The sequence below is a fragment of the Rhinolophus hipposideros genome (genome assembly GCF_964194185.1).
Source record: "Rhinolophus hipposideros genome assembly, chromosome: 15".
Lineage (NCBI taxonomy): Eukaryota > Metazoa > Chordata > Mammalia > Chiroptera > Rhinolophidae > Rhinolophus > Rhinolophus hipposideros.
The window spans coordinates 29891651-29904131 of record NC_138061.1 but is presented as its reverse complement, the minus strand read 5'-3'; the positions used below and the strand labels follow the sequence as shown (position 1 = coordinate 29904131).

At 37.2% G+C, this 12481-nt stretch overlaps 1 protein-coding gene across 13 annotated transcripts in view; it reads right to left on the bottom strand.

The window, feature by feature from the left end:
- CPEB3 (cytoplasmic polyadenylation element binding protein 3) overlaps positions 1–12481 on the bottom strand; it is a 170744-nt gene that overhangs the window by 105671 nt on the left and 52592 nt on the right. For 8 of the 13 annotated variants that reach the window (XM_081073956.1, XM_081073961.1, XM_081073960.1 and 5 more), the window contains one exon: positions 1802–1961. In XM_081073956.1, coding sequence (XP_080930082.1) covers positions 1802–1961 — 160 coding nt within the window. The remainder of the gene's footprint in view (positions 1–1801; positions 1962–12481) is intronic. The other 5 variants (XM_081073952.1, XM_081073953.1, XM_081073951.1 and 2 more) reach the window with 1 other exon arrangement.

Genomic DNA, 12481 nt, shown 5'->3' with positions numbered 1-12481 from the left:
GCTCAAACACCCTAACCAGAGGACAATGACATGATGATGTAACTGACCACGGGAAGTAGTCCATTCACAGGCAATCAATGTGGTGGCATGGTAAACTGAGAAATTGCAACTATATTGAGGCTATGAAAAAGTACATATTAAATGTCTTCCAACTTATTAGGACATATTATAAGCACGATTCTATAGATGAAACCTCACATTTTCAAGCGTAGTAGAGAAATTTATGCAGAGGTAGCTGGGCATGCAATAAAAATGGGACCACCACAACTGGAATAAGGTATTTACATTATCCCATAATGAGGGCCCTCCTCACATTTTGCCAGTGCTACTCTCAACAGGACACAATAGCTCCTGCTTAAACAATTTCCACAAAAGTCTGGAAAATTATTTAACGACTATAATCTAAGATCCTTTTGTAGTCTTTTATTGCTAGAAGAAGACAATACAGATTAAGATAAGACAAGTATGCATAGAGCAAAGGTGGAACATTTTAGAATAATTAGAAAGGCTTATAGATGTTTGAGGTAGAGAAGGAAGACAAATGCAGCTTTAGATTTTAAAAACCAAAACAGTCTGTGAATATCGTTTTGTGTTTTTCTTTTTAAACACCATTCTCTCATTTCCAAGTGAAATACGCTTTAAATTACTATGTACCTAATGTTTCAACTGAAGAAAGACATGGTAACAGTGACTAAATATAACAATGAATAAATGAGAGATTTTTTTTCCTACTTCGGAAGGCTTTAAATTATAACTTTTCTCAAAATCCTTTTATTTTCTTCATAGCCTGTTAGCTACTTTCTTTTTCACTGGAAATTGAGAAATGCAGTAGAAAATCATGAGTGTGACAAGAAAAGAATGAAATGGATTTCTGGTGTAGCTGGAAGAAGTGCCTAGCAGGTGTTCACAGTCAGTCATACCCTATATAAAAGCCTGGAGAGAACCAAAGGGGATCAAATTCCTCGCAACTCCAAAGGACACAAGGGTTCATACGAGATAGGCATTCCTGTGGCTAACTCTTCACAGTTTGCAGATCGTTAAGTTCTAAACGCACGTATAGTGGCTATTTCAACAGAAAATTTCCATTCCAGTATTTTAAACTACCATAGGGCCCCTAAAAAGTCCTATAACCCATAAAAAGAACTATCTGTAACTATGAGCGTAACATCAGCCTCTATCCTGAATTTACACGGGCTATAAAAATAATAGGTCCTTGGGACTCTCTGCCTTCTATTTAACCCCAAATGTTTATACACTTTAAGACATTTTTCTTGTGTTTTAGCCTTACAGAATGCAAAAGGGTTGCTAGCTGCTCTTCAGTCTGTGTCATGTTACTTCCTATACAAGGAAATTGATTATATATTAATAGAATAAAATGGAACCCTTTTCTATGAAGTTTTCTGAAATAGTCTTTGGAGACTGGTTTACTGGTTTACTAAATCTCATACTTTCTTGCATTATACTTGGACTTAAATGAATTATCCAGGTTCAGCTAAGAATTCCAAATGCACAAAGCCTAGAGAACTTGGCTTCTGGTCTCATGCTATAACCACGACTTCGGCTACCCAACACATGCTTCTGCCAGACATTATGATTAAAGCAATCAACCTTGAAAATCATAGGTAGCTGAACCCAGATTAAAAAAAAAAAAACAACTTTAAATACATTCCACAATGCTTTATAGAAGCAAACAAAAACAAACAAACAAACAACAAACAAAATTTAAAAAAATCACAATTATTAAAAAGCTGATTTTTGTTTAAAACACCAAGCAAGGAATGGACATATGAATATTCCTAACCTGCAAAATGATTCCTCCACATTATATCAGCGAAACTCATTGGTGGGCCACTGGGAGGGTAGTGTTTACCTTTCAGAGGCTCATGATCAGTCCTGATCATATCCATTAAGGAGTTCTCCAACGAGTGCAAGTTAAAAGTGTCATAGGGCCTACTCCGGTCCTAAAAATAAAAACACAGAACAACAAGATAATACATAAAATTACTTTGTAAAATTAATACCATAGCATTTGCTTCTTGCCATGTATTGATGACATGAATCAAAATTCCAGATAATTCTAGTAACACCCATTCTTTTCATTAATAATAATGACTTATTTCAGAATGACACCAAACTTAACATTAAGGTTGGAAGCAAAAAAAGTTAGAATGATTTGGCAACATTAAGTTTAATACAAGTTTCCGTAATTAATGAAATTGCATTCTTTTCCCTAATATTCTTTAATACATTTGTGCCACTAACTTCAGACTGACTTTCAAGTGAACTAAAAATGTGAATTCAAGAGAAAGAGTCAAGTGAATGGGCTTTGCCCTTCCTTCTTTCCCATTCACCCCCTCCTTCACTGTCAAATAAAAATTCTATTCAAATGAATAGAGGTTTTTTTCTGGAGGAAGACCATAATTAAGAACTATCAATCTTCAAAAAGAATTACTTTCCCGAATGACCAAAACGTGACTATAGTTTCAATGTAATTTTGTTGGATATGTTTAATATTTATTATTGATAGGTTCCATACACTAGATATACTTTATAAAAAATAAAATGTTTCCAACACACTAAAATTACTTTCTGAAAAACATTCACATGAAAAAACTATCCCTAGGTAGTGTTTTCATGATGTTAGATTCAAAAGATTTTGAAAATAGAAAGCTAATGCAAACTAAGTGAAGAAAAAAATAATTGTTGCACCAAATTTCGCTCAAGTCCATAGGAGACCATCACCGACAAATTACTTTTAGTAGTTTGAGTGTAAAAGAAAAGCAAGACAAACGTACACCTCAACAACCACACCAAATCAAACTGCAGCAATGAGAGATTATTTTTAGGATCCTGAACGGTTTATCCTGCCTTATCACTTATTCTGTCCTATAAACAACAGAATGACAAAATGATTGCCTAGATGAGGAAAAAAAATGATAAAATAGGTAAAAAAAACAAACAAATAATAAATAAAAAAACACCTCAGCTACAATGACCGTTTTCTAGGTTAAGTTTTAAACTCTTGGGAAGCTCTTTTCTTCTGGTTTCTGGAAAGCATGACTGTATACTTATCCAGGAAGGCAGAAAAGAGGGTGGCATTTTTTTTTTCAGCACTGAGCACAAAGAAGAAACTCGGGGAGTTACTGAATAAGCGAATGCAGTATGAATGAAGGCGGTTCCAAAGAAGAGCCCTGAACTAAGAACCAGGAGACAAGAGTGCTAGAACAACTACAATTCATTGGGAGCTTTTGGGTGCCTTATGATCTACCTCTCCATTCTGTATCTGAAATTCCTCCTTTTTTACAGATGAGATGGTTGAGCTAGATTATTTCCAATATCCCTAACGATTCTCTCTCTATATATTTTTAACTCATAGATGAGGAATAGGAGTGAAGAGGTTTTACAAAAATCCACGTCTACTTCTTAAAGAACATATATTTGTGTGTGTGTATTATAACATTTTTAAATCACATTCTGTAAAGTCCTAGGTGTCTTGAAGCTAGACCTGCCATGTGACCAGGTATAAGGCTTGTCTTAGTTCTTCTCAGTGGCCTCAGTATTCTCAGTATTCTCAGTATTCTCATTACCTGTAAGGATTAGGTTATGTGTTTCTATTGTTGGCTTAAAAGAAAAGACATAGACTATTTGGGGGGATTCTCCATTTTGTTCCCTATATAATTCAAGAAGGTCCTTTCTTTTACCTTCAAGGTCTTCCTGCAGATCATTTGTTTTGCTTTGGGTTCAAGTTATCAGTGGAAGCTCCGATTACTTAAGGAGTAAAGTTGAATTTCCAGAAATGCAGGCTTATCTTTTTCCCCATAAGAGGTATCATATTCTTTGTCCAAAGAAAAAGCCAGAGGTAAAAAAGTGTGCTGATGAGGAGGCAAAAGACAATTTATTTTTGGCACTGACAATCGCACAATACATGTCTAGGAGCCTTCCGTCATACATACTCGTATCCACATTTACAACTACAACCCTGTAGATGTGGGACTGTTTTAAAACAATCTGAGAAGTCCCAGGAACTATAAGAAATGGCTTTTTGAGGCATTTGAGAATCTTTCCAGCCAGGACAATTTTTTTTTTCACGTAATTCTTGATCTAATCTTCAAGGTAGATAACAACATACTCATTTTACATATGGGGGGGGGGCTGAGGTTCAGAAAAGAGTCAAGCCTGGATCTGACCTCAAAGTCAATACCTCAGGAGTATAAAAAAAAGCTGATCCAATCTATATGGAACAGTAAATGAAAGGTCTATAGAAGCATAACACTGTATCTAATTACTGATGAAATGACCTTCCTGGGAAGGTGGTAGAAAGTTCTTGTTGGAAGACAATATCAGATATTATTTTCCTGTCAGGAAAATTGGAAGGGATGTTTGGAGGAGGATCCATGTATCTGTATCTGAAGTGGTTTCCAAAACTGTCGGATTGTCAAAATCACATGTAAAACAGTTAAAATGTAGATTCCTGGTCTTCCAGCTAAAACCCACTTAATCATCATTTAAAAAGAAATAAATGTTCCAGGTGATTCTTATGACTGATTAGATTTGAGAGCCACTAGACCAGATGAGTCTTCAAGTTAAGCCTTTACACTCATGACTGATAGCATAAGACGGGACAGTAAAATAAGGGAAGGGGCTAGGAGGACAGCAGCAGGAAATAAACAAGCCTGGCCACTTGGCCAAAAGTCTTCCAATCGACTGTGGATTGGAGAAACAGTTGGTGGCCTGGTTTTTAAAAGCACAAACTTTGAAATCAAACATCTGATTTTCAAATTCTGGCTCTGCCACGTGCTGGCATGTCACTCTGAACAAATTTTTCAGCCTTTATTATCTTCATCTATAAATGAGGGTGATAATAATTCTCTCTTTGTGGCTATTTTTAGAACTAAATGACAGAAGGTACAACAAGGCAGCTGTACAGTGGTGACTACTGGAATATTAGGGAGAATACAAGGAGACTTCTGTGATACCACCTCAGAGTCCTGGGACACAGACTTAAATATCTACAGGTTCACGGATTCTAACCTAACAGGGTTCACTAGTCTAGCTCAACAGATGAAAACATATGACGTGTGAAATGCATGACAGAATTTGCACAGGCTTCTTAATTGAACAAACCTCAATGCTGAGAAACATATTTTTCTCATTAAAATTAATTCTATCCATGCCTCATCAATTTATATTTGCTGCATCCTTTCTGTTTTACAAATAGTAAATGAATGCTGAAATAATTGATTAATCAGGAAGCCTGTAAGAGATAGAAAAAGGATAGAAAAACTAAAAAATTTGCAGTGAAATTCCACAGAAATTATGCATAGGACAAGCTGACCATAATTCACCGTTCAACCACAGAAGTTACAAGTGGCAACTAACCTTTTAAGTCTTTTTTTCATAAGTTTTGTTTCCCAATATAGAGAAACTAAGGAAAACATCTTTTCCATTTGTTTTTAACACACAAACACATCAGGAAGTATTAGAACATTTATAAATATAATGCATCCCATTATTGACTCTTTTTTTCTGAATATGACCAGTAACAGATGTCATCGGTTACTTGTATATAGAGGCAGTCCACCCCCACTGTACAGTTCATTAGCCCTGCTTTCTTTCTTCCCCCAGCTTGACTTAATAAATTAATAAATTATTCAAGTACTTAATATGTGCCTGGCACTGTTCTAAGTGTGCTAAATGCATTCCCTCTCAATTCTACAAAGCAGGTAACTTTTATTCCCATTTTATAAATTAAGCAATTAAATCTTGGAGAGATTAAATAACTGGCCAAGGTTAACAGGGCTAATAAGCAGCTGAGTCGGGGCTCAAACCCAGTCCAATCCAGACTGTGCTCTAAAGGACATTTGCTGCACTGCCGCCCTGACTTCCTTCTCCCTCTGCCTCAAATCCTTTCAGAAACATCCCACTTCAACCTAATCCTGACACAATCAGAGAGAGGCCTCTGACTTCACCCTGCCACACAGGCAAGGTAACCCTTCTTTACCCTTGCTCAGTTACCCTTGTCCAACTGGCAACTCGTTAAACTCACGAAGTAGCTTATCTATCCTCTGGCACAGCCCCAGGCCTGCTTCTACCAGCCTCATCCCATGCACCTGCCTTTTCCTTGTGAGAAATCCTTTTCTACCCTTTCTGGCTTACCCCCAGGCATTTCTTCTTCTAAAGATACAAGGGGGCTGAGAGCATGAGAGCAAAACGCAGCTCTGGAACAAAAAGATAAAATGCATCATGCTTCTGGTGTGCTAGGCACTGGGCTAAACGCTTTCGAGCCATGATCTCAATCCCACCACAACCCTGCAGAGTGGGCGTCATCTCCATTTCACAGAGGAGAACACTGAGGCTCAGAAAGGTGATGCAAATGCTCAGACTTGAACTGTTTGTAGAGTCACAAAGCCGGTCAGAAACCAGGATGTGAACCCAGGTCAGTCCAGTCCAAGCCAGTAAGGTTTCAGGGCTTCTACACTGACCAGCTGCCGTGTGTCCCATGAACACCGGGGCTTGGCTGGGAAGAAAGGGGCACAGACATGAGCAGTAGTCCATGCGTGGGTAGATATTTAAAAGGGCACGAAAAGGATCAACGCGGTTGTGAAATAATATAGAAAAACAAGAAAAGGAATTCCTGAAGGCAGGTTTTTCTATTTATCATATAGCTTCAACATAAATATCTCAATGTTAAATGCATTCAACACATAAAAGAGAATTAACCCACAAAAACTAGCCATTTCTACATTTCCACCCTACTGCTCTTATTTTCTAACTAGTTTACATTATTTCAAATTATTTCAAATCCCTCCCTATCTACACTATAAACACTGTTTAAAGGTAATGAATAGGTTTTACCTATTTTTAAATGGATATTTAATCACATAATTAATATATGAACCTATTTTTCTCAAACACACATATATACAAATAGACTATTACAGAAAAAGCAAAAGTCCCCAATCCTGCCTTCTTGAACTCTCTTCAGACTACTCTATACATTTGGCAAGTAGTCTTCAGATGCTGGAAAAAAAATAAGACATATATATATATATATGTTATAAAATATATGGTTTTATGTGTTTTCTTCTCCTAAACGTAAGTTTGCATACTGTCCTGCATTCTGCTTTCTTTGACCAACATTGTGCTTCTGAGACAGGTTCCTTTTAATATATATATTCTTGCCTCTTTGCCACCCAACCATATACACAGCCCTCCTACAAAGTAAATACATTGTGACTATGTTAAGAGAATCAAGTAATCATCCCAGTGCACATTCTATAAAAACTTTTTTGATTTTGAGATTTCCCCCCCCATCTCTCAATTTTTTCAAAATTTCTGTTCTGGCCCTGGAACTGCATCTCTTCCATGCTTGGTCTACTTTGGCACCATGGTTTCCTGATGCCTGGTTTCTATGAAGGACACCACTAATAATTAACCTAAGGCTCTATGAAACCTGCCAGCCCTGAGTAAAAACCAAAGAGGCAGTATATCTAAAAGCTCAACATACGGTGATTTCAAGCACAGAATCTGCGTAAGAGTACCATAAAGAACAGACGGGACATTCTATAATGTTCTAAAACAATTACTGCTGTTAGTTTTCAGAACCTACTAGAAGAAATGAGGTTCCTACATCAAGCTGAACTTTACTATAGTACTGAGCAGCTGGACATACATTTGCCCTAAGATTAAAACCTCTCGCAGATGATAGAAAACCTATGTCACTAACCTGAGGGGAAAAGGAAAAAAATAACTTTTCAAAAGCAGGTTTTCATCCCATCTTCAGTAACTATCAAGTGCTTTAGTCAATGGTAAATTGTAACCATCCCAAGTGAGACTAGTTATTGTATTGGTAACCCTCTGAAACACGTGATTGTAGGCTCTCTTTCAGCCACTCAATAGCAAGCAGATGCTCTTTCTATCTAACTTAAAGTCCTTACGAAGTTGAAACTTTTCTCCCTTTTCTGCCCAAAGGAAAAAACAAAAACAATTGATCAACACCTGTTGTGAATTTTAATATTCTTTAAAATTATAGTTAAACCCAGTCTTCCATACAAGAAATTCTCAAGATTATTATCCCAAGCAGCTCATTAGCCCTCACTATAGACTAGGATAAGATTAGGGTATACAAAGAAATTACAACTTCCTCATCTTTCTCTTCTTGAGGATGCCTACTTCCAATTACTTTCACCTTTTTATCAGATGTATTTGTCCTTGGTGTATAACAGTAAACTAAGCTAAGTTCTCGAGAAGTTAAAAAAAAAAAAAAAAAAGCAAGACGCTAGTTTTACTTGCTCTGAGAGATGTTCAAAACTCAGATGAGCAGGAGAACTTGAAGCACAGCCCAGCAATGTTCACCTCGTCTCTTCCTGCTCCCCGCCATCCCCAATCTTCTTTCATAGCTCTTCTCATTGGTTTGCCACACGGGTAGATAAGAGGCCCAGTTTATCTGACACAGGGAAACATGGCTCTTGGAATCACCTTCTTCACCTGAAACGACCTACGCATTGAGGCCAGATCTAGCTAGGAAAATGCTGGAGGGGTCAACTGGACAAAAAGTACAAACGCCTATTCCTACCACTTCTGACTGTACCACTTGTAAACAGTTCAGAGCTAAGTACATATGAACTTAAAAAAGGAAAGACTGTACACTTCAACAGTGTGGTAGGTACAAGGCAGAAAGTCAGACCTGACCTAGGAAGGATACAGAAAGGAAAAGGAGTAACTACATGGGTCAAAACAGCAGGCTTCAGGAAGCTACAAAAATTAAAGTTGCCCCTTTCCCTGGTTATTACGCATATGAGACTAGCTGGTGTTGCCCCAAATCACTAAGTTGTTAGCCAGCAGATTATTATCCCAAGAAGCTTAATAGGCAACGATTTATTAGGCATGATAATGTATGTGGAGCTTGACCTTTGCAACCAAAACCTATCTTAGAACATTATGCAAAGTTACATGCAGCTCCTCATATTGTTTTCTTTTTAACTGATCATAAATGTCAAAATCCTTCCACAAAACTGACCACTTCTTGGAATAGTTGGACTCTCCTTCCCCACCCCAATATTTTAACTCCAGTGAATTAGCAATGACTCAATCTACTGCAATTACCTCTTTACATGCCTGTCACTCTCAATAAACTGTCCATTCCAAGGGAGCAGAAATGTGTCTTATTTCTCCATATTCCCATCCTTTTGCAGAAGGCATGGCACGTAATAAGCATAGAGTAAATGCCTGCTTTACATTTAAGTTGTCCTTCTGATGGTTTCATATTGCAATATTTTCATTTAAAACTAACAAAGAACTGCACGTCTATTAGAACGGCAAAGAAGAAGAAAGAGACGGAGGAGGAAGAGAAGGAGAAAGAAAAAGAAAACCTGACACCACCAAATGCTGGCTAGGACATGGAACTACCACAACTCTCATAAACTGCTGGCAGAACTCACATAAATTGCAAAATGGTACAACCACTTGAGAAAAACAATTTGGGAGTTACTTATAAAGTGAAACATACACTTAACCATACAACCTAGCAACCCCACTCCTAAGTAATTACCCAAGAGAAAAACACGTGTCCATGCAAAAACCTGTACACAAATGTTTATAACAACTTTATAAAACAACTTTATTCATAATTTCCAAAAACCAGAAACTACCCAAATGCCCATAAACTGGTGAATGGATAAAAAATTGTGGTACATCCATAGTATAGAATATTATTCAGCAATAAAGAGAAATGAAGCACTGATATGTGCTATAACATGAATGGACTTTGAAAACACCATGATAAGTAAAAGAAGCCAGTCACAAAGGATCGCACACATAATTCCAATTATATGAAATGTCCACAATAGGCAATTTATCCAGAGACAGAAAGTAGATTGTTCACTGCCTAGAGCTGGGGGAGTCAGGAAGGAAATGGAGATTAACTGCTAATAGGTACGGGGTTTCTTTTTGGGATGATGAAAATATTGGGAGAATTAGATAGTGATAATTGACACATAATTTTGTAAATATACTAAAAGCAACTGCATTGTATACTTAAAAGGGTGAATGAACTTCATGGTATGTGGATTATATCTCAGTAAAGCTATTACTGTTTTTAAAAAGCGCTTTTCTAAGGTTTTAATAGGAACTATGACACTACCTGCAAATCGTCTACTTTAGGTATAGGACATAAGACCTAACAACTTTCTTGAGCTATGACTGAAGGACGGCAAAGTCTTGACTCTAGCCGTTCCATTCAGGAGCCACTGAAAGACCCAGGTAATGAAACCTAAACCAGACAGCAGTAAAGCTCAAAAGACAGGCAAGCTACCAGTCAAATAATTAATGCCATCCATTGCCACAGTATGTGTCATTTACATTTCCAAGAATGTCTTTAATACTCCTGCAGAGACTTATAAGCAGTTATTAGCCATATCATCCACGAACAGTATCTTCTCATGCCTCCCATTGTTTCTGACGAGTTTTTTTTTTAAACCCCAGAGATTCCTGTCTTACAGTCATGTGCTGTATTCTTCAGAAACCCATCCCACCCCATTTATAACCAGAGCACATTTTAAAAATGATGTGCTCCAGCATCTACCTAGAAGCATTACTAGACCATAAAAGATACCCACATCCTTAAATACCAAAGTCTGTCCTGCCGTGTTCATTTCAGCGAATGGTGAGGTGAGGAGATACACAGTAGAATTCCCAGATTCAACAGAATCTGACAGGGGCCGCGATGTGAACGCTTCTGCTGTGGCCCCGATATCCTCTATGATCCTTGTTATTTGAAAACTGAGCAGCAAAACACAGCTGCTTTTATGCAAATAGTCTTACAGCAATGAGAGCAATAAAGCAACACTGCCAATTTGGACTCGCAGCTGTCTAGGGCTCTTCCCCCTTTCAGAAACCATGCCCAGTGTACACACAGAACAACTATGGACTATGGCTCTTCACTGTCACTCCGTGGCCACCATTGGAGGTCACCAATAGGCACATGTGTTTATTTTTAAGCATGGAACCTAGTGAGTACCAAATCAAAGAATTCACTCCAAATTTCACTCTGAGACCAGAGAAAGAGGAGCAGCTTCTTCTGTTCTCAGTTTCTAACCCTTCTCTTCTAACTGAAGAAGGGAAAACAAACAAACAAAAAAACAAACAAAAAACCCTGCATCTCAAGTTTATTGTACAATTCTGATGCCAGATGAAACCAATAATAAAAACAGATTAATGAACCAAACCAATATAATAGGATCACATCGTGTGGTCAAAAGCCCTAACTGGCTTAGCATTTGTAAAGCTTTATTATTTTTAAATCTGAACAGACTTACACCCTAACCCCCTTATGCCCAACTCACCTCTGACCTAAGATAATGTTTATAAAAATAGCTACCAATCTGCCTGTGGGGAGAGACCAGAGGGTATGTATACTGCTTTTCAAAACAAGACTTGTAGAGTTTATTAAGTCATAGCTATCACATAATGGATGATTAATATGTGCCAGGTCCCATGATGAGTATTTTACTTGGATTATTTTATTTAATCTTTACAACCATCCTACGAGGGAGGTATTACAATCTCTATTTTACAGATGAGGAAACTAAATATTAAATTCAGTTCTTAATACAAATCAGGGGTCCGTGAAGAGGGCTAACCACACACAAATTGTTATGTAAGCATTCCAGGAAGAAAATAAATTTCACCACATTTAAGATGAACACGTTAAAGCATCTTAAATGCAGAGCATCTACATTTCTTAAAATATTTGGTATTTGGAAGGTTAAAAAATTTTACTTTAAAATGAAATCTATGTCGTTCTAGTAATACTACTTTAAGGTACTTTAGAGAACATAAACTAAAACGTAATAAGTTAGATTAAGGGAAGTTCAGTCAGAATTTCCAAAATGTCTACACCATAGAACATTTTTTAGAAGAACAGCTTTCTTTATTACTTTCAAATGTTGGTGCTAACAAAATTTTGCCAAGTGTGCTGCAGGCTGTTTTACTCTTTCTTCTTTTACTCCACATGTATTTTCTGGAAACTTTAATATGCCAGGCCATTAAAGATTAAAAAGTTAAGTGAGGCACAGTCTCTGTCCACAAGAAGCCAGCTGTCTAATTCATAATTACTATATAATGAGGTAAATACAATGACAGAGCTATGTGCTTGGAATTATGGGAGCACAAATGATGGAGAGATCAAAAACGCTTCCAGAAAAGGAAGGCCAGAGGCTCAGAGACTTGCACAGACTCCAGAGCCCAACTTTCTCAAGAACTTTAAGAGGACCCAACAAGAAATTCTTCAAATGATATAGAGGTTATAGGCTATAAATAGACAGAACTTATTTGTAAATATTATTAACATTAAGGATGCAGCTTAGCCAGCTCTCCAGGACAGTATCAAGTTAATTTGTGTGCGAACGCATACAATTTCAGAATAATATTCTACTACAAAAGAGTACAACTTTATTGTAAAGACTGTGTGAGTGGGGGTTGA